The sequence below is a fragment of the Zalophus californianus genome, chromosome 10, assembly GCF_009762305.2.
Source record: "Zalophus californianus isolate mZalCal1 chromosome 10, mZalCal1.pri.v2, whole genome shotgun sequence".
NCBI classification, from domain to species: Eukaryota; Metazoa; Chordata; class Mammalia; order Carnivora; family Otariidae; genus Zalophus; species Zalophus californianus.
The window spans coordinates 89,013,210-89,036,898 of NC_045604.1; the positions used below are offsets into that span (position 1 = coordinate 89,013,210).

Sequence of the window (23,689 nt, forward strand, 5' to 3'; positions counted from 1 at the left end):
TACATGATGTTTGGGTGTCTGCAGGGCTGAGGAAGGTTGTTCTGGGGGCACTCAAACCTTAGACCCTGTTTGTACCTTACATTAAGATTTGCATATGATTCCTCTAAGAGTTAAAAGCAGATTACGGAAACACTTGATATTTTAAATCTTCAAAATAATTCAAGTGTCACAACATAAAGACTTAATATTATCAACTTGGAGGTAGGGTTGTGGGTAGAACAACTGAACATATTATTGCAGCTGGTATTAAGCCAGAAGACTCTTTAAGTAGTACCATCAGTTTCAAATTAGTGCAAAGCACATGCAACTGAGCACTCAGAATTATAAATCCAACTCTCCAAAGTTTTATGAACTTCATTCATCTTTAAGGTATTATATACAGAACAGTCTAGATATAAGCAGGGTCTAAGGGAGTGAGTCCTAATAACTTTAATCTTCAAGCATCTAGCACTCACATCAGCCATTCATTGGGTTTTATCTTTACATTCATCCACAAAACAAGCAACCAGTTTTAACATTTTATTGTAATTTTATATACAAAGAATGCTTAACATTAACAGAGCTTAGAACAACAGCAACATTTACAGAAAACTGGATTACAGATGTTGAACAACTAATTTGTTTGAACCCAAACATTAATTTACAAATAGTTAAAAAAAAAAAAATCCCCCAAACCTCCAAAATTCCCCAACTGCTTCCCACAAAGAAACAATGGTAGGAACAGACCAAAACTCAAATATGGTCCTTACAGCACATAAGAATTAAAACCATGAACTATAAACTGCTTAAGAGGTTAACTCTATGCTAGACCACTTTGCATTAGAAAATTGTGAGAGGATGGTTTCAGCCCACTTGTGTCTTAGAATCATCAATTTTAATGTTTAGTTTTCCCGGAACAAGAGCTTAAAAAGCTTATTTGTTACTAGGACATTTTGGGGGGATACATTCTAGGGAAAAGGACACAACCTCTAACAAAGCCAAGGCTAAGATAGGGACAGCACTAATGGAAAATCCATCCAACTCGTTAATCTTGGTTATTTAAGTTTGGTTTTACATTTCCGATAGCAGGGGAAAAAGGATTTTTGGAAAATTGGAAGACTTCCTTCTTGGTCCTCAAAAATCTGCCTATTCTGTAATATATGTCTTTTTTTTGTTAAGGCATGATTTGCAAACTACATCTATAGTTTTAAAAAGTAATCCATCACTAGTGCTTTCCCAAACAAAAGTACACATTGTTGAGCAGAAAATGCAAGCAATTTTATCGCAAAACATGGCATATACAATTATTTCAGGAGGTAACAATTTGCCCCTCTGCCAAACATACACATTGGTATATTCCTGCAAACAGCTTATACATTTACACAATTCATGTAGTCTGTGTTCAAACAAATTAGGTTGTTTAAAACTTTTTCTAATGCAGACAGACTACAAGTCTATAGCATAAAGAAACAATTGTAACACATTTAAAATGTTGACCTTCATGGGATCAATTCAAATATTCGAGAAATAACCGTGCAATCGTCCATGTAAAGGAAAGCTTCTATTTTGGCTGCTTAAAGAAAGTCCACATAATTTACAGCCAAAACCAGGAAATTCCTCCAGAACTTTGTTAGTTTCCAATGTATAATTAAACAAAATGTATGAGGGAAAAAAAAACCAAGTAAGTGTAGCTTCATGTGTTTCTTCTGTCTTGAAGATGAACACTCCAACATTATGGTGAGGCTGCCAAAATACTCCCCCTATCTTCTCAAAACAGCAACTACTCTTTACAGGATAGTAATAATGTGTACAATGTTTTCGCAAAATACATCCTCCCCCAACCCCTCTTCAAACAATTGTTCCACATTAAAAAAATACGATGTTAGAAAAAGATTTATATTTTCAAGAATATATATATATATATATATATATACCTTTGTAAGCTGGGCCAGAGAAATAGACGCAGAAGAGTCATCAATCTGTTCACAAAAAATTAAACACACATTCAAGTTCCACACTGAAAACATCTGAAAGTGATCATTTAGTCCCTACTGCCACTTAATGTTCAAATATTGGGCATTTTCTTAGAAGTTTTCTAAAAAATGTTATTTCCAGTTTTAAAGCTGAAATTGTAGCTCACCCTGCTTTACCCTTCTCTACGTATTTCACACACAGTAAAAGGCTAAAGTTGAAGGGGACTCAATTACAATGAAAAGAACAGGGTGAAGAAAAATATATCACAGAAAATGTGTTCAGAGCAGTGACTAAATATTCAAGAAGAGTCCCGTGTCTATCGATGGTCTCTAAATCGGATAATGCTCAAGACAATGTACACTAGAGAGAATAAGAAATCTAACTTTCCTGGAATGCCATCATATAACACTGTAAAAACAAGCAGCTCTTTAAAGGCTCAGATAATTGCTTTAATAAACAGCTCCCACATAATTGCTACTTTTTTCTCTATTTTTGAGCATGTACTGTTCATTCTGAGTAAGTTTGTTTATTCTCCCATACAAAGAGTAAGAATGGCTTTTTGCCAAAGAAACCACAGCTTTATCAGGGCAAAGATGTTAAGCCAAAAAAAGGGAAACCAAAGGTAGCCTGGCGCAAACGCAAACAGGGCTATCATAAGAGGATGGACTTTAATGTGTGAAGAAAGTTAATTTAATCAAATGGAGCGAGCAAGTATTATATATTGAAGGATGTAAGAAGGATTTTAAAAATGTATTTTCAAATGTGATATTAAAAATTTTTTCATTATTTGATCCCTGAAATGATTTTAATTATCAGTTTTTTAAAGTGTATATGTGTACATATGTACACACACACCCCCTTTAGCATATAACTCTAAAGATATGATTTCCCTATAGGTGTGCCAAAATGAAAACATTATTAGCTTCCTAGGTAGTAACTGGGTTGCTTATTCAACAGATTATAAATTTCTCATGCATTACTGGTCAGAACTCTTGTTTAAAATGGAGAGGATGTAACGAAATGTCTGGATCAAAGAAAAACAACAACAACAACAACAAAGTAAGTCTCCATCAGGTATTTTTCAAATATTCCAGAGAACTAAGAGTATTAAAATAAAAACAGCATGAGTCCCAAATAGAAGAGTCCCAATAGAGTCCCAAATAGAAATGTTACCAGTTTCAATATGAAGTTCTTAGCACAATGCCTACCACAGTAGGAGTTCAATAAGTAAAAATAATGTTGGCTAAATTTAAAACACACCTTATAAATATCTTAGGGTTTTAAAAGTTAGTTTAATGGATATTATTACTGGGATGCTTATTTAAACAAAAGGTTCTTAGCTCCCCACTGAGGGGTGGCAGAGTTCATAATGCACTAACTCCGCATTCCTAATACACAACCGTATAATCCACCAATGTGTTCTTATTTTCATCTAGCTTTTAAGTGCTCTTTCCTTACAGAACTAATCTCAAAGGGAAGCTTAAAGAAAAAAAGTACACAAATATCTTATTTTTATCCAGAATAAATTCTGATCATCTATCTTCAAGAGGGTTACATTTTATATTAGCTAGGAATTACTTGAATCTAAGTAACAAGAACTGAACAAATTACTGTCAAGCATCATCTGTTTCTAACCAAAGAAACAAAAATAGCCCTTCAAAATAAATCCATTACTATCTAGAATATTAATACTGATCATTTAAAAGAAAGCAGCTATATTAACTTTCTTACAGCTGGAACTAAAATACTAACATTTTTTGTTCTTCCCATTCCTAAGATATAGCTGTCTTTTGGTTCTTACGCCAGGCTTTCTTGCCCTTTTAGTTTTCTACCAACTTGTTTTAGTACCCTAAAAAGTGGTTTCAGATACTTGACAACTACATCACTTTTTTTCCCCACCAAACAATCACTTTAGCACCTTAAATACCTTAAAATCCACAAGGCAGTAAAATTTACCACAAATTGAGAAAGGCATCCAATTACTTTCTGCATATAGCAAGGTACTAGAAATTAGTGAAAACTGCTGACAAGAAATGGTTTAAAAATGACTAGGAATTTACATGTCCTAAGCGTCATTACACATATTAACTCTCAGATACTAATGATTAAAAAAATGGACCATGTTAAAAAAAAAAAGTAGTCTTAAAAAAAACTAATCAATGCATACTTTGAACATCATTAAAATTAACCCACTTCCCCACATCTAATTTGTGGTCTTACTTCTGGGAGAAAGAATCTGAAATTTCTTATGCTACCTACCCTTGCTTGAAATTAAAGGATCCTACAAAATGCAGTTCCGGTATTTAGTAAGCAGGAAGAACATCCAGCTTTGCAGTACCAACAAGGAAGGATGACTAAATAAAACAAAGCTCAGGAATATAGATAGAAATAGCCATCCTTGATTACAATTGGCTTAGGTTACCAAAAATGTACATACATTTACTTTTATTAATCAGAATTCAGAAATTTGTTTTGGTGGCTCTATCTTGGCTTTTGTGAATGTGTACAATAACAGGTGATTTGTAAAATGGGCATTAACTATGCTTGATGAATATATTCTCAACCTAAATGCCAGCAACTGTACCCCAAGCAAATAAATGATGGGGATATTAAATTATTTAATGTCTCCTGATTTCAGACATTCTACCTAAAAATTAAAGCCACTTTTAAAGTATCAAAAAAAAAAAAAGAAAAAAGAAAAAGGAAAAAAGAAAAAAAAAAACAGAAAAAAAGAGAAACCTAAATAAGCATAAAATAAACTGCTTCTTGTAAGTGTAATACAGACATGCCAGGGAACACACAAGGCTAAAAGAATGTTAACTTTATTTATGAACATGTGATTTGTGTTTATACACATGCTAATAAACAAAAAGGAAATAACTTTTCAAGAAATAAAACTTCATCTGAATTAGTTTAAATACTATATAAAAGTACTTTATACAAAATGTGTTACATTAACTACTACAGTCACCAGGATAGTCACTCTAATTTGTGCTAGCATTTGGATACATAAAATCAGTTTTAAACCAATCACCAGCAAAACAGAAATTTGGACAGTTTTTTACAGCATTATGCTTTAAAAACCAAAAAACCAAACCAAAACAAAAAAAAACAAAAAAACAAAAAAGCCCAAAAAAAAAAACCACAAAAAAACCAAAAAACAAAAAAACCCCATATACCCCCCCGGGGGGGGGAACCCCAAAACACTAAGTTTTGACCTTTGAATCACCACATTTAGTTCCATGAGAACTAAAGGCCATATACTTTAGAGAACAAGTCCAAAGTTCAGATATTCTATATTATCATGTTTAAGATGCAATGATCCAAGGTTAGTGAAATGCCTGATACACAAAGATCAGTAGTATTTAAAAAGATAAAGTGAAACAGCAAGCAATACCCTTGAATTCCCTAAATCAAGATTTCAGACATCTTGTATTGTGTACAGATCAAGCCTGAGCAGTAAAATGTTTCGAGAACCATCAAGTTTACAGAACCCAATTACTACAGCCCTATGCTCTGAAACAGATGTGTCACCCCACAACTTAGGAATACTGCTGCCTTTTACTTAAGACCTCCAAGTCAACATGGTGTCATACTTAAGCTGTGATCATAAAAATTAAGATGTTATCCCGGGTTAAGGGGAGTTACCTTTGATGAGCTACAGCTTTCAATTAGCTTACAATTAATGCAGCATTTTAATATCTTTACGAGAAAGAGGGAAATATTTTAATTTGGAGAACGAAGCAGGCTGGAAGTGAAAGACCTTGTATTAAAATTTAAAAACAACGTACTCTATTGTATAAATCATCAATGAGACATTCATATACTCATGGGGCCCAATTTCAGGTCTCACTTTATAGTACAGATATAAACAAAGAATAAAAGCTTGAAATTGCCAAATAAGACAAAACTAAGTAATAAAGCTGCATCAAAAGTCTCTGGAAAGCTCTTTTCTATATGTGTCTGAACTTGGAGAAAGCATCAAACTTTAACATTAGCTTTGCACATTGCTAATGCATTTTTTAAAGCCATCAATCAGGCAGGAAAAAAAACTAACAAAAACTAAGTGATACAACGTGAAAATGGCAAAATATACACTCCAAACATTTTTTTTATTGCAAGAAACAAAAAGCACACAACAGCCTGTACATACATACAAAATACTAACTATAGACAGACAGATGTAGAACATGTCATCATGTTCATTAGTGTAAAACCTACATGAGCTAAAAAGAATCATACATTAACTGTACAACACAGTGTCATACAGGGAGGATGCTATCATATTTAATATGAAACAGTGTTTTTTGGGGGCACAAATTACCCATTTCTACAAAGTAAGTGTGCAAATTATGCCACATATATCCATATTCAACTGAGCTGTCATCAAAATACATTTTATTTACAATGTGTACTATGATCAGTTGGATATTAAGTTCTAAATGATTTACTTCACTGCTACATTATAAAGGTAAAAGCAATGTGTAGAAAAAGTGTGAGATTGTGTTTTTACATACTGCTTTTGAAGTTCCCATCACTGGTTCAGTTCGACTTCTAAAAAATAAACAAAAATGAAAATAACATTAATTATGAGCAGCTATTTATGGATTTTTGTGCTAAAACATCTTAATACATATCTCTAATCACGTATCTTTATGAACACAAATTTCCTTTGGTACAAAGATTTAAAAACAACCAATTTCCTAGGTAATAATAAGTACACTACTTTGATTAATCTTTACCACCTTTAAATAGTTTAAGACCTTTTTGTGGCAAATAAAATAATAAAATAAAATAAAATAAAATTCCATACTAAGGAATTCTAGAATAGGTGTAACCTGCCATTTACAATAGATGTTCTCACAGGTAGAATGAAGAGCTTTTGTTAAGAAACATTGTAGCTATTTCTCGGGCACCTGGGTGGCTGGGTGGGTTAAGTGTCTGCCTTCCGCCCAGGGTCCTGGGATCCAGCCCCGCCATTAGGCTCCCTGCTCCCTGCTCAGCGGGGAGTCTGTTTCTCCCTCTGCCCCTCCCCCTTCCCCTGTGCGCACGCTCTCTCTCAAATAAATAAATAAAATCTAAAAAAAAAGGAAAGAAAAGAAACATTGTAGCTATTTCTTAATAGATTTTACAACCAAATTACATTATTCGCAGGTTTTTTAATAGGTAACGAATGTACATTTTCATACATCAGATTTTCTTAAATGAAGACCACTCACTGTTAACATTTATAATTTGGATCCCTGAGAAATTGCTGTGCTCCAAAAACTAAATTTCAAATCCAGAAAGGTTGATAGTTACTTTAACTTCTTCTAAGTCTCAAAACAATGACCAAAGATTAAACAAGAATTCTAACTTCCAGAAAAACGCAATATAGTCTGACAGTATATTAGTTCAAAGACTGAGTCTGATGGTTATGAAGAATTGAACAAACTGATTTTTTTAAAGTACATACAAATAAAGGCCAAGAAGAAACTCTTTCAAAAGTCCTCACAGGAAAGGGGACAGGGGTTGAGTTGCTAAATACAGCGTTTAAATGCTTAGTTGGAAGTTTATGCTATCCTGACTACAGAGAAATGTTAGTGCACATCTGAAAGGAGTTTCTAAGTTTACATGGGATTTTCAAGTCCTGGGATAAAAAATGAAGCTTTCGTTTTCTAGTACTTGCTCAATAAACTCAGAGGCATTTTATGAGGCAAATAGATTACAAAGGAAATCTCACACATAAATTAACACACAATTTTAAGAGGCAACTTATTTTCCTGTGTACTTCAAGTAATTCTCTCCCTAAGACTTTCTTAGTGTCAAAAAAAAAAAAAAAAATCAACTGAAAACTGAATGTTTACTGTTATTAAAAAGCAATCGGTAAATTAAAGTATAATTTCACACTGAATTCTAGGAATTAATTATTCCCTTATAATTTCTTACAATTACACAAAGTTAAAAGCACATAATTCACTTGGTTTTTATAAGAAAAAGAAAGTATGCAGGTTTTTAAGTTGTTGCTATACAAAATATTACACAAAAGGATCTCCAAATGCTAAAACATGGAATATAACTTTATAGCAAACTAATGACAATAATTTTAGAATGAATACTTGCCCATATGAGGTAAAGCTCCAAGAAATGACTATTTTACCTCAATTCCAGGAACACATTCCATTTCCTAGGACTGGCAAATTCCAGAATTTTTCATTAGCCAAAAGTAGAATTTGCCAAAATTTCAAATAAGGCTACCTAACTTCTAAGTGGAAATCACTACCCCTTTCACATTATTATAATTTTAACACCATTAAAATTGCAAGGAGGTAGGGGCGCCTGGGTGGCTCAGTCATTAAGCGTCTGCCTTCAGCTCAGGTCATGATCCCAGGGTCCTGGGATCGAGCCCCGCATCGGGCTCCCTGCTCCGCGGGAGGTCTGCTTCTCCCTCTCCCACTCCCCCTGCTTGTGTTCCCTCTCTCACTGTGTCTCTCTCTGTCAAATAAATAAATAAAAATCTTTAAAAAAAAAAAAATTGCAAGGAGGCAGGGAAAGTTAAAAGATATGTTTTAATCCTGCATCTTCCATGAATTCCTTAAGCTCTAGGCTGGTGCTAAAATACTGCTGTGTTCTTACTTCAATAATGGGAGTCTACCATAGGCCAGGCACTGTTTAATTCTTCCAGCTCTCTTCTTTAAGTACTCATATCCCCATATTATTTTGAGAAATCTATTTTGAGGCTTTAGATAACTTATCCAAAGTCACACAACTGGTGTAAAGCAGCTACTGAAGTCAAACCTAAGCCTGATTCCATAAATCCTATAAACTCTATAGCTTCCCAACAAAAGCCCCTTATTGAGAAGCAAATGTTAGCATTACTGAACACTCTGGATGCAGTCAAAATATTTAGGACAAATCTCTTAACACACTTATATAATATAGCAAAAAATTATTCCTGATAACTCATACTAACTACAGATTAAGTTAACAGGGGGAAGAAACCAGGAAAAAACAAACCCATTCTCACAGTTTTAAGGATTAAGAAGATACACTTATTAACGTAATGACTTCAGTTCTAAAATACTTCTTTCTTGTGAAACAAAAAAGTCTATTTTGAGGACTTAAGTACATGAGTTTTGATAAAAACTTACATAACATACGTCTTGCTTGTAGATTTAACACCTCCAATAGGAATTCTTCTAACAATTACAGATGAATTCTTAGGAATTAGAGCATTATCATCAGTATATTCTGTAAAAAAGATAGAGAGTTGAATTTCTATTTGGCGATTTGGAGAAGTCAGTCCTCAAGAATTAGAAAACTTCAACCAAACATAAACTTCATGGAAAATGAACTTAAATTTAAAAGACCATTAATCACTACATGGTCCTTGCATCTGGATTACTGATATTGTCAGAACAAATATCCAAAGTCAAAAGAAAGCAAGTCCTCGGGCGCCTGGGTGGCTCAGTTGGTTAAGCGACTGCCTTCAGCTCAGGTCATGATCCTGGAGTCCCGGGATCGAGTCCCGCATCGGGCTCTCTGCTCAGCAGGGAGTCTGCTTCTCCCTCTGACCCTCTTCCCTCTCATGCTCTCTATCTCTCATTCTCTCCCTCTCAAATAAATAAATAAAATCTTTAAAAAAAAAAAAAAAGCAAGTCCTCACAGGAGGTTCTCTTCAAAAGACACCAAATATGGTCACCAGGTTCTCGGCTCTAGCGCCCTACTTTTGTGGAACCCCAAATCTCAGTAAGACTAAGTCATTCTTCAGTTTATTTAGCTAGTAATGCTAAGCATCTAAACTATGAGAAAAAGCGGTTATTTAAAATGAAGTCATTCTGGGGGCGCCTGGGTGGCTGTCGTTAAGCGTCTGCCTTCGGCTCAGGTCATGATCTCAGGGTCTTGGGATCAAGCCCTGCATTGGGCACCCTGCTCCGCGGGAAGCCTGCCTCTCCCTCTCCCACTCCCCCTGCTTGTGTTCCCTCTCTCACTGTGTCTCTCTCTGTCAAATAAATAAACAAAATCTTAAAAAAAAAATTCAAAACGAAGTTATTCTGTCCCTCCAAGCCCCTCAACCTGAGTATTACTAAAAACGACAGACTAAAGAAATTATGACATATTTTGAATAGAGAAAAAAGGGTTTTGTAAAAACAATTAGTACAAACAATTAGTGCAACTTTGGATAGAACGCTGATTTAAGGCTCTTCTAAGGAACACTTGAGACTGAGAAGCCAGCCAGATGTGCAAAAAAGCTGGACAAAGAGTGTTTCAGATAGAAAAGCATGTGGGAAAAAAATCCTAAGTCCAGAATAGCTGGAAGATAATGAAAGGGAAGAATGACTTGAACTACAGAAAGATACAGATCACACACTGATTTATATTTTGTTTCTAAGAACAACAGGAAGTCACCGAAGGATTTTAAACAAAAATGATGACAATTTGGTTTACATTAACAACAAACAAACAAGATAACTCCCGTATCTATATACACAATGAATCCAGAGGGGAACAAGAGCAGAAAGAGGGTGACCAAAAAGGAGGCTGCTGCGAAGTCACAGTAAGAGATGATGGTCTGTGCTGGAATGTGACAGATGAAGACAGAAGAGAATCAGAATGTTTGAGGTAGAACTGATAAGGCTATCAGTGGATTTAATGCGGGGGAGGAGATGAAGGAAAAAGAGCAATCAGGCATAAAAAACTGGGTTCCTGGCTTAAGCCAACTGGAAGAACAGTGATGTCACTGCGAAGAAAACAGGGAGGATGAATGGATCCAATTTTTCTACTCTTTAAACTCCCTATTACTTGCAATACTTCTGGAAGAATGAAATTAAAAGAGAACCTGGACCAATTAACTTAAAATTACTAAAAAGAAAAATAAGGAGATAGACATGAGAATGTACCCATCTCCCCCAATCAGGTATTAGGGTTCACTCTTTAAGATTATGGAGTTTACTTGAGAGAGAGAGAATGAGACAGAGAGCACGAGAGGGAAGAGGGTCAGAGGGAGAAGCAGAACCCCCCCGCTGAGCAGGGAGCCCGATGTGGGACTCGATCCCAGGACTCCAGGATCATGACCTGAGCCGAAGGCAGTCGCTTAACCAACTGAGTTTACTTGCTTCACTTAAGTTACTCAGCACCAAGTGGCTGACACTTCTGTTCTTCCAGTTATTTCAATTTATCACACATGTGAGCATTTTAAGCTTATATATACTCTATTAATTTTAATCATAACATTATTAGTTATTTCCTGTTACAAACTAAATTGTTCAAGAAAGGGTTCTTTGCAGTATATTTCAAGTAGTAGACTGTATCTCTCAGGTATCCAATCAGAGCAATGCAATTTCCTAGACTGTTAGAGACCATCATCATTATCTTGATAGTTCATGACAGTTCCAGATTTCAAGCAAGCTCCGAGTAAGAAAAACTGGAAGATGGGAGATGTTCAAAAAACAAATTCTAGAAACAAAACTTGGTGTCAAACATTTGACAAAGACTTTCTGAATATGTAACAACTCTCAAAAGCATTCACTGTAGCTTTCCAAGACAGCTTATTAATTTGATCAGCACAGTACTGTCAGACTAAAAGTCACGTGCCCCAACACTAGATGCTCTGATTGACCTTTTTAAGTACCTGAATTACATTGGTGACTTCCTACCCTTAAAATACCTTACTAAGTAGCCTGTTAGCGTCAAAAGACCCCTTCCAGGGGCCAGTGTGATTTCTGATCCAAAAATATGAAGACCATAGATTTCGGAATGAAAAACAAGATGAATCTGAGAAATGGATAAAGATAAGAGTCTTTTAAAAATACTTCATTCTCAGCTTTCAAATCTTTCACACTTAAGTTCAGAATGAAGGTTTATTTTGTTGCGTTTTTTTGGGGGGGGGAGCTGAAAGGTAGGAAAACAAGTTTATATGGAAAAGCTATTATTAAAAAATACAGGAAGATCATTTGGGATTTGTTTTGAAAGAGTCTAGAAATAAAGGAGCAAGATTCTTTAAAACATGAAATTTTGATCCAAGCATTTTGGTCTAATCAAGATTTAAGGGTCCTAAACATGGACAGATTCCCAAAACTCTTAAGGAATGTTTTACAGAAATATGATATACTGGGTAATTTAAACATTAATTCAAACAAATTAAGTGATCCAGTTCAGCATCTTCTCCTAGGCAATCTCCTAACTCTGAGGCTATAAACTTTTATTTTGTACTCTCTAATTCACTGGATGGTGCTAAAACCCAGCCCATTCTTACTCAGCTGCCTGTGACATTGGACGCTTTTCCCCCGTAAAACTCATTAAGTGAATATCCTCTGCGCTACTATCAATGCTATTTTTTCCTCTCTTAATTTGAGGATTGCACAGAACGCACATTGTCTCCCCAGAAGCTCCTTCTCTTAATCTAACATCAAAGCTTTCTCCAATAAGGACAGTTGACCCAAACATATAAAAGAAAACATGCTGCTGGGCAGAACACTTCCCTGGCTTTAAGGGTTTGTAAAAATAATACATCACATAATTTCCTGGCTTAGAAAAAAAAAATAACACAATGTCACAAAACTCTTAGATTTTTGGACAAGAATTTCATCAACTATAACTTACTCCAATCTAACAAAATTGTATTCAATTATTAGGTGGAGAAAATACACAAAGTCTATGATAAAACCATTTAATACTCCAGTAAAATGTAAAACCTGCATAAGTATAGGACTAAAATTGCCTTAATAGTCTTTAATTTGTATTTTTTTCCTCTCATTTGTAAGTATCATTAACATATCAGTACGTCCTGAAATTCTTATAAACCCATCTGTCCTGTGAAGTGTGGCTGCAATACTTAAGGGACACTTTTGGCGGCCTTAAAGAAAAGAATATTTCCTGTAAGGTATTTTCTTGAATGCTATTTTAAAAAGCTGTTTCTCAGCTGTTCAAGATGACCAGCAATTTTTCCTTTCCGTAATGAGTAATTACGGAAATGAGTATTCTACACATAATTACAATCACCAAAGCTTCACGTGAAATATCCCTTAGGTATAACATTTTAAAAGGGGGTGGGGGCAGCACAGAATATTCTTTCCCATGTTATCATGTGAGTAAAGTTCTTTCTTAATGACTATTTTTGAGTCATGCCAGTAGTGCCATTCCTTAACATAATACAATTATACCTGGATGTAAATGGAAAACAGCTCTTTTACATGACAAGATTTACTCTATTAAAAACTACAAACTAAGGGTGCTGGCTGACTCAGTTGGTTGAGCTTGCGACTCTTGGTCTTGAGGTTGTGAGTTCAAGCCCCACGTTGGGTGTAGAGATTACTTAAAAAACAAAGAAAACCACACAAAACCCCAAACCCCGAATAGGCTACAAGTGAGGGACTCCCCCAATTTCAACTAAAGAACCCAAGTCACACCTTAAGCCAAATTTAGTGATCTATAAAATACCCTAAGCGAATTAGAACTTCTTAATTTCTTCTGATCCCACATTAACCTACTGAAAACTACACATCAGCATTACAACACCGAGAAAAAGAAACCAAAACAAATGCAGAACCAGAATCTGAAGAAACTGTTTATCACGCTGTCACATCTAATGTTAAAATTGCAACATTATAAAATGCTTTTAAAAAGGAGAAAGAACTTAAAGATTCCTATCAGTGGCATGTTTCAAATTCATGTGGTAGCAGCCTACTATTCTCTGTATCCTAGTTAACAACATAATCATGTAAAGTCTAGCAATTACTACTTTAAAAAAGAAAAGCCTTTACTTTTGATCTTTACTAAATTGCTACTAAATTTTAAGAGTAATGTGATGAACTGAAAACTCAACCACTTAATTACTGTATTACTAATTCTGGAATTTACACACAAAAGTGGTGACATCAGAACACATCAGGTTCCAAAACCAATTCCAACATTAAAGACTGGCTAGATTAAATCCTTAAAAAATACTTAAGTGAGGATCCCTTCTCCAAAACACAGGCAACTCCAAAATAAAAATAAAGTACACAAGGACAGGAAGAAAAGGAGTACATAAAACCTGCCAATGAACCCCACACCGTTGTCAGGTTAGAAAGTTAAGAGAAGTATCTCTGCTGCTGCTTTAACAAGAAGCCTCCATATGCTCTCCTCCCCTCCTTCTGATAAAAAAACAAGCTCGGGGCGCCTGGGTGGCTCAGTCGTTAAGCGTTTGCCTTCAGCTCAGGTCGTGATCCCAGGATCCTGGGATGGAGCCCCGCATCGCGCTCCTCTCTCTGCGGGAAGCCTGCTTCTCCTTCTCCCACCCCCCTGCTTGTGTTCCCTCTCTCGCTGTGTCTCTGTCAAATACACAAAATCTTAAAAAAAAAAAAAAAAAAAAAAAGCTCGAAAACGCCACAAGGCAAGAATACCAAGAACCTGGATAACACCCCTCACCGTCTCCCACTGAAATCTTCATTTTAAATAACATTTGAGAAGAATCATCAGACTTCCACGTTTTCAGATTAGCCTGTTACCGATGATCCCACGTACGCAGACATCAAATAAACCAGTTAAGCTCCCAGGCCGACCGCTGCAACCCTGGGGTCTCAATAAGAGTTGTATCAAAAGTATTAGAATGAACCGTCCCACAAGAGACGTAATGGCGGTTAGCCTTCTGCCAGGCAACCAGTACCTAGCACAACTAATATCTATCTTCAACCAGCAAGTATCTGGAGCCCAGGTGGCCCTTACCTTCTTTCGTCTGCGCGTTGGTGATCTGCAGGTCGCAGTCGGCAGCTTTCAACTTTTCTCTCCCCATAATCTGCTTCTTTAAATCGCAGAGGGAGATGTGGAGCCCATCAAAGGTGACGGTATCATAGTTGAGTTTAGAGGAAAATTTATAATGCACACAGGACATGGTGCCAAAGGATTCCTAAGGTTCAGCGAGGAGACGTGGACACTCTCAATATATGTATATTTATAAACTTAAGAGCAAAATATGTACACACACAAAACACTCAAAAGACACCGAAGGACCCTAAGGCCTCAGATTAAATACCCCCCCAACCACAAGCAGGGGTTCGTAAAAACAGTAATCCAGAACCCCCCCGTCCCCCCCGATACTCAGAAGCACTTCATACGGGAGGAAGCGGACGAGGACGGGAAAAGGGGAAATCGAGAATCCGCCAACGGGCACAATGTCACCCGGCTGGGTCCCCCTCGCTCATGCTAAGGGCCGGCAGGAGACGGGGGGCAGGCGGTGCAGTCAGTAGCGGTCAGTCCACACGTTAGAGTCCGAATGACCCCGCGGGGTCAGGGGTCCATAGCGCGGCCGCACCTCCCGGTTGGTCTCTCTTTCCGTGGATTGGGGTGACCCAGGCCCCGGGAGAAGGTTGGGGGAGAGGGCCTAGGCCCGGAGTCCACGAGCGGCCTCTCGCCTCCTCCTGGCTTCCGGACGACCGGCGTCAGCTTCCCCAGGCCCAGGCCCCCCCACACACAAACCCCTGTCGCCTGCTCCCCGGAGGCCACGAGCGGCCCGCGGCCTAGGCCAAAAACGCGCGGTCGGCGGAGGAGAGGCCTTCCCGCAGGCCGCCCCCGGCTCCGCCTCCCCCCCGCCGCCGCCGCCGCCGCCGCCTCAGACACAAAGCCGGTACTAGGCCTCAACTAGGCCTCGAAGCACTTCCTCACCACCCCGGGCCCCAGCCAGCGGCCGGGTGGCTTTGGCGGACCCTGGGGACGCCGCCGAGGCTCCCCGACGCTTCCTCTCGCCGTGTGCTCCGCGCTTCTCTCGCCTTTCGCTCCCGTCGCCTTTCGGCCCCGAACCGCGAGAGGAGGCCCGGAAACCGCCGGGCAACGGCAAGGGCTTCGGGGCTCTCTTTTTGTTTTGCCCCCCTGCCGCTCTCGGGCCCTCACCCAGCGCCGGCGACACCTCCAAGCCAGGCACTATGGCGGACGCGGCCTGGCTTCGGGCGAGCGCCCCACTCCGGGGTCTCTTAAGCAGGGATTGCACGGGCGGCGCGCGCGAGGCGGGGCTGGCGTGCGCGGATAGGCGGGCCGGGAGGCGGGGCCCGCGGCGTCACAAAGCGCACCGGCCCGCCCACGTGACCCCGCGCTTTGTGACTCGGAGCGCGGAACCTGTGCCAGCCCGGAGAACGAAGGAACCATCTGTCTCAAGAGGAAGGGGGCGCTGCACGGAGGGCCAGCTCACCCGGCTGCTCCGGAGAGGGGTGTGTGGTGGGGGGGGGGAAGCTCGGATTTCAGCTGCTACGGTGCTTGTTAGTCTCCGCGGCAAAGTGGGGTGCCCAGGGGTGGCCGGCTAACTCCCCTTCTCCGCAATCCCCACCAACTCCCGCAGTTCAAGTAAACATTATAGTTGCTATGCAGTGCCCCCTAGCCTCCCCTTCCAACAAACCGGCTACCTTCAGCTCTAAGTGGAAATTCTGGAGCAGCCCCCTGGCTAGAACTGACAAAACCACCACTATAAAGATTTATTGAGTCCTTACTATGTGCTAGGCACAGGGCTGAGCCCTTTGTAACACTGAAAGGCTCTGGAGCCCAGTTGTGGTGGTTGGAACCCTAGGTGCGGGGGTCAAGATTTAACTCCTCCGTGCCTCAGTTTCCTTGCCTGTAAAAGTGCAGTTTAAAATTGTACTCGGGGGCGCCTGGGTGGCTCAGATGGTTGGGCGTCTGCCTTCGGCTCAGGTCATGATCCCAGCGTCGTGGGATCGAGTCCCGCATCGGGCTCCCTGCTCCTTGGGAGCCTGCTTCTCCCTCTGCCTCTCTCTCTCTCTCTCTCTCTCTCTCTCTCTCTCTGTCTGTCTCTCATGAATAAATAAATAAATAAAAAATCTTAAAAAAATAAAATAAAATAAAATAAAATTGTACTCGGTCTACGGGGTTGTTATGGATTAGATAAATGAATATGTTTCCATTGTTTAGGACTATGCCTGGCATATGGTTCAATGTGTCTCACATGTAGCTCAATAAATGTCTTTTTAATATCAAAAAAACAAAACAAAAAACAAAACCCTAAGTGGTCAGCACGACCATTACCTCGGATTTATAGATGAGGGAACGAAGCTAGCAATCGAGAACTTTCTGAATTCTCAGAATCAGGGGGATGCCTGCTTTATAGCGGGGTCCGAAATCCCATTTCTAACTGTAAACGAAGGGAACTGTGCCAAGACCCCCCTCGGTAGATTGGAGATTATTTTTTCCTTGGGGCATGGGGAAGTTATTATAACATCCATGAAATTCATGCTATACAAAATTGCATTCATAAACTGTAATAGTCACTATAACTTACAGTGCATTTTCCTCATCCTCTCTGGATTGTTACTGGCTCGGGCTCAGAGAAGTTAGTCACTGAGAACAAGATCACACAGCCGTGATGGGGCAGTTTGCCAGGGGCCCCCTAAATACATACACCCAATCCTTGCAGAAGGTGGTTTAAGTAGATCATCATCTTGTCAGGAATGTCTTCCTGGGGCGATTTTATCCAAATAGGATGGCCATCATTCTATCTCTTCCTCTTTTTTATTTTCTTCCAAGCGTTTGTTACTATTTGACATGGTATATATTTACTTTTTAATTTTCTGTTTCCCCCCACAGCTGAGAACAGGGATTTTTCTCTTTTGGTCATGCTGTATACCCAGCTCTTATACAACCCCAGCCTGGACATAGTAAGCACTCAATAAATGTGTTGAATAAATACATTTTTATGTGATCTATAGAAATACCGTGGCAGTAAGATTTTGGCAAATCAAGGCAGCCCGAGAGACACAGATACGATTTAACTCAGCCACATCATTAGCATCAGTGCTTTTCACATATAACAAATTTCTCCTACCTTTATCTTTGGTAACTGACCAAAATTTTCTCACTCTTGGGTCCACTTCAGAATGGCTACTTTTCTTGAAAAACCTGTATGAACCAAGGGGGGGAAATTACATCTAACAAAAGAAAAGGTGGACAGGAAAACGAGGTATTGTATGGGTATTCACACCTCTAAAGTGGTAAATCTAGGGCGCCTGGGTGGCTCAGTTGGTTAAGCAACTGCCTTCGGCTCAGGTCATGATCCTGGAGTCCCGGGATCGAGTCCCACATCGGGCTCCCTGCTCAGCAGTGAGTCTGCTTCTCCCTCGGACTCTCCCCCTTCTCATGCTCTCTCTCTCTATCTCATTCTCTCTCTCAAATAAATAAATAAGTAATCTTTTAAAAAATAAAAATAAAAAAATAAAGTGGTAAATCTATACTCTTTCACCAGTCTTTGGCCTATCCCTTCACACTTCATTCAGTGCTAATTTAACCAACCTGATGGGACTCAAAGGAGGCCACATCCTCAGGATAGAGTGGATTAGAAACCTGCCAGAGATGAGTATGTCTCCTTGGAAAGAATATAGTCAGTGTTATGATTTGGTCCAATGGTTCTCCTCAGCCAAGAACCCTTTACAATGCTTTTGGAGACCTCACTCTGTATCACATTGAACAGGTCAAAATTCACCCACAGCCCGCATAAAATGCGCTTGTGATGGGATTTAATTCGGTTGCTTGCCTAATTGACAAAATGTTACGTTTGGTTCATTTCATGAAATTCCTTAACAAATCTCAACTTTGTAAACTTCTGTTGGTAATATGGAGCTGCTCTCCCAGCCACTTCTCCCCTCGCCCACCCCGATATTCGTGTAAGCCCTGGCAAAGCCTTTTGTACTGTACCTACCTTTCCAAACTTATTGTATGTAGCAACTCCGGAGCTCCCACCTCCTAGAATTTTAACCTTTGTCACTCTCAAACTCATTGTACCCTCACATCCCCACCGAACACATACATCTAGTAGATCCCCTACCTTATTTTAGTATGCCAATATTTCAGTTTCAGAGAACAGAATTGGGAGACCCAAGAAAGTCTGCCAGTCCCCTACAGGGTACTTGTGTTACTATCCAGGCTCTGGAGGTTAGAATGAGACCTACCAGGCTGCTCTATACTCTTATAATCTAATCCCACCAAGTGCGCCAACAGCAGGCACATCACCAGATTCTGAGTCTGGCCTCTGTGTTCTCAGCCCAAATTCACAAAAGATAGATAGATCCTTTATATCACTGATGTATCTTCCCCAGATGGGAGATGGGGATCAATGGGGTCCCCTGTGATCACTGGGGGGTTTGCAACAGTAATTTTGGAAAACGATCTGGCATCCTCTTGCAAATTTGAGCGTTCCTATACCCTATGAATCAGTCATTGCACTCCTGGTTATATATACCCAAGGCAAAATTTAACTCATGTAGTTGCATGAGAATTTCATGGGAGCTCTCTTCTCAGGAGCAAAAAGCTGAAACAACCTGAATGCCCTTGAGAGGGGAAGGAGTGAATACATGATGGTCTATCCAGACAGTGAAGTATAACGCGATAGTGAAAATAAATAAAATAACAGTAGGTGTAACGACATGGCAATGTGATCTTTTTAGCTGTTCTGGAGTCAGAAAAGCAAGTCTCAGAAGCTGACATACCCCTCCTATGAATTTCAGAAACAACTCAAAGCAAACAATGCATTATTTAGGGAGGCATACAAATGTTAATGCACCTAGGGGCGCCTGGGTGGCTCAGTTGGTTGAGCGACTGCCTTCGGCTCGGGTCATGATCCTGGAGTCCCGGGATCGAGTCCCGCATCGGGCTCCCTGCTCAGCGAGGAGTCTGCTTCTCCCTCTAATCCTCCCCCCCTCTCATGTGCTCTCTCTCTCTCTTTCTCGCTCTCTCAAATAAATAATCTTTAAAAAAACACACACACACAAATGTTAATGCACCTGAAAACTGGCAACCAGGAGACACAACATTCAGGACAGTGGTTACCTCTGAGATGGAAGGATGAGACAGGTGAGGAGCCCAGAGGAGATAGGAGTTATCAGCAGTGACCTAGTTCTTGGGTGGGTTCCCATGTAGTCATTAGTGTACTGAAAATGGACAAATAAAGAATACTTAAACTAAAAGGGAATCATGTACAGAACAATAAGAGGTTGTGAGATTAGGAGTATGATTAATCCATTGATATGTCCCTGAGGTTTCATCTCTCCTTTCTTTTCACTGCCAGCAAAGACTCTCACGGTCAGACAGAAAAAAATGAAATCCCTTTCAGAGCAACAAAACATATAGGCTAGTTCCCTAAACTCTTTTGCAGCACTGAATGCTGTAACTGTAAATAAAACTCTTTTACAGTTTGGTTCTAGTTTTCTTGTGTTGAGATCAGGGAGGGGACTTAGCCATCAGACTTTTGGGGATCTGGGGCCAGAACATGCTACCAGTGACCTCTCTTTATCCAGTGACTTCTTTTTTTTTTTTTAAGATTTTATTTATTTATTTGACAGAGAGAGACACAGCGAGAGAGGGAACACAAGCAGGGGGAGTAGAAGAGGCAGAAGCAGGCTTCCTGCAGAGCAGGGAGCCCGACGCAGGGCTCCATCCCAGGACCCTGGGATCATGACCTGAGCCGAAGGCGGACGCTTAACAACTGAGCCACCCAGGCGCCCTTCTTTTTTTATTTTTAAGATTTTATTTATTTATTTGAGAGAGAGACAGAGATAGCGACAGAGATAAAGAAAGCATGAGCAGGGAGGAGAGAAGGGAAGCCCTGATGTGGGGCTCAATCCCAGGACTCTTGGGGCTTGATCCCAGGACCCTCAGGGCTCGATCCCAGGATCTCAGGATCACAACCTGAACTGAAGGCGGACACTTGGCAGAATGATCCACCCAGGCGCCCCCATCCAGTGACTTCTAATTCCACTCCACGGGTGAAGGTGGGACTCGAAACCAGGAATGTTTTGAAGAGGAGAGGACTCGTAAAAATGCCAGGGGACGTTATACATAGAAAGACACGCGCCACACTTGCTTCTCCTAGAAATCCAAGGGCTCTAGGTAAACACAAAGGAGGAAGAGGAATGGGAATGCTATTGTGCCAGAGCACAGATCCTTGGACAAAGCCCTTCTCTCTCAGGTGAATGTGACCGATTTATTCATTCCCTCAGATATGAACTATGTAATGAATGACCAAGGGCACCAGGCACTATGCTGGTTGCTGGCCACTCTGCGGTGAACAAATCAAAACCCCTGCCTGCAGGGAGTTTACGATAAGTAAATGATTTCAGAGACTCCAAAACTTGCTGTGTGACTTTGGGAAAGTAACTTACCTTCTCTGGCCCCTGGTTTCCTCCAGGGCCTATATCATGGGTCCTGTGTGATTGTGCTTGATGTAGTGCTCTGCTGTGATCATCTTGACCATTCCTCATAATTTCCATTTTCATTTTGCACCGAGTCCCACAAACTATGTAGCTGATCTTGGTTTCTTGGCTTCTGAAACAGAGTTAAAACAGTACCTTCCTAGAAACAGAAACCAAGGGTTACAGGAAGGGGAAGTGAGGAGATGATGTTCAATGGGTACAGAGTTTCATTTTTGAAAAAACAAAAAAAGAACAAAAATGTTCTAGAGATCTGTTGCATAACAGTGTGATTATACTTAACACTACTGAACTGTACACTTAAAAATGGTTAAGATGGTAAATTTTATGTATAAAAAAAAAAAGACCAAAAAATAGTACCTTCCTTATAAGGTTGTTAAGACAGAGTCTGGCACAGAAGCACCATGTAAATGTTGTTTGGAAACTAAATTTAAGGGACACCTGGGTAGCTCCGTGGGTTAAGACTTTGGCTCAGGTCATGATCTCAGGGTCCTGGGATCGAGCCCTGCATTGGGCTCTCTGCTCAGAGGGGAGTCTGCTTTTCCCTCTCCTTCTACGGCTCCCCCGCTTGTGCTCATGCTCACTCAATTGTGTTCTCTCTCCCTCTGTCAAATAAATAAAATCTTTTTAAAAAATTTAAAAAACAAAAAAGAAAAATTTAAGCAGCAAATGCTAGAGAGGTTTCTTTGAAGTTGAAATACTTCCAGCTTGGATAAACATAACAACAAAGCAAGAATTGTGGCTATACATTTCCTATTTACCACCCTGTGCCAAGGACTTTTAATGCAGACTTCTTGAAATCCTCTCAAGAACCCTGTGAATAGGTCCCAATATTATCCCTATTTCATAAATGAGGAACGAGGTTCAGAGAGGTGATATCATGTGCTTGAGGTCACAGAGGAAACACAATTTTAAAAGGGGTGTGCCTGAATGGGAAGGGCATTCTCTTAACCACTGACTCTATTTTACTGCCAAGGCATCCTTTGGAGGGGCCCGTGGAAGGGTGCCCTCCCTTCAGTTATCAGGAGCAAAGCTGGTCTGCTGCCAACAGACTATCCCCTGGCCCTCCTCCCTCTGTCTTCCACTTAACCTCTACTGTCTTTGGTCCTGTGTTTTTATCTTGTCTCTGCTCCTAGCTTAAGTCCCCAGACCTCATCATCTGTCTCCTCCATGTCTTTCCTAAGGCACCTGGCAGGTGCTTGGTAATTATTTGGGGAGCCCAAAACTGACTCTTGATAAGTGGTTCTGCTTGGCTTCTCCAGCAGTAACAAGCTGGGTAAATTAAAGCAGGGCAGTGACCTTGAATGTCCCCTCATCCCCCCAACCTCCCTTGAGGAAGTACAATGGGGATGCCTTTCAGGCTTTGTGTGTGCCCCTCCCCGGCTCTGCATCCAGGATTGTGGGTCTGAGAGACTGGGCTACGTGCTTCACATGTACTATCTCATTTCACCTTCCCATGACCCTTTGAGGTAGGTCTGATGCTTTGTCTGATTTTTTACACAGGAAGAAAACAGGCTCACAGCCGGGAGCCCGAGGTCACACAGCCCAGAGGCGAGGCCAGGGTCATGGTGGGTAGGGATGGGCCAGGATTCGAACCCAGCTGGTGAGCTTACTCTCTCTGTCAGGTGTTCCCGGTGGCATCTGTCACACCTGTGCCCATCTCAGGGGGCACACTCTGCTTTCAGTTGGCTGGCTTTGCTCCTGGAGGACCCTGGTTGAGAGGAGTGGGGCGGGGATGAGAGAAAGCGCTGATGGCAAAGGCTCTCATTCATGTCCTAGATACTTATGGAGTGTCCGAGGCACCGTTCCTGGCAGGCTTCTGGCAGGTTCCATGGCAGGCAAAGCTTTTGCTATCCTGGAGTTTCCATTCTAGTATTAGATACAATAAGGACCTAGACAAGCAAAGGAGAGAGAGCTCTGAAATGTCATAAGTATTTTTTTATACAAACGGAATTATTTTAGTTTATTTTTATTATTTATTTGTCAGAGAGAGAGAGAGAGAGAGAGAGAGAGAGAGAGAGAACACAGGCAGAGGGAGCGGCATAGGGAGAGGGAAAGGGAGAAGCACACTCCCGGCTGAGCAGGAAGCCCAATGCGGGGCTCGATCCCAGGACCCCGATATCATGACCCGAGCTGAAGGCAGATGCTTAACCGACTGCACCACCCAAGCATCCTGGGTATATATCCTGCCAGTATTATGAAGAAAATAAAACAAGGTTAGCAAGATGGAGAGTGATGGGGGAGGGTAGAGGAGGGGGTTTTACATCAGATGGCCTCTGTGAGGAGGTAACATTGGAGTTGGCATTTGAATGATAAGAATGAGCTAGCTGTGTGAAGTTCTAGGGGAAGAACGTTCTAGGTAGGATGAATGGCAAGTGTGAGAGTCTTCAGGTGTGAGCCATCACAGTTGAAAGGCTGGTGTGGCTCAAGTGTGGATCATGATGGGGAGTGACTGGGCTCAGGTCAGAGAGATTAGCAGGGGCCAGATCATGTAAGACCATAACACCCATTTAAACAAATTTTGATTTGAGAGAGGAATGTCCTAGAGGGGTATGAGAACTCAGGGCCATCTTATTTTA

At 40.5% G+C, this 23,689-nt stretch overlaps 1 protein-coding gene across 2 annotated transcripts in view; it reads right to left on the reverse strand.

Moving 5' to 3' along the window:
• The window catches only part of RBBP6 (RB binding protein 6, ubiquitin ligase), a 31,401-nt gene extending 16,598 nt beyond the window's left edge, over window positions 1-14,803 (reverse strand). For both annotated transcript variants that reach the window (XM_027610045.2, XM_027610046.2), the window contains exons 1-4: window positions 14,638-14,803; window positions 9,084-9,183; window positions 6,471-6,507; window positions 1,914-1,958 (exon numbers count right to left, since the gene is read on the reverse strand). In XM_027610045.2, coding sequence (XP_027465846.1) covers window positions 1,914-1,958; window positions 6,471-6,507; window positions 9,084-9,183; window positions 14,638-14,803 — 348 coding nt within the window. The remainder of the gene's footprint in view (window positions 1-1,913; window positions 1,959-6,470; window positions 6,508-9,083; window positions 9,184-14,637) is intronic.
• Between the last annotated feature and the right edge of the window lie 8,886 nt (window positions 14,804-23,689).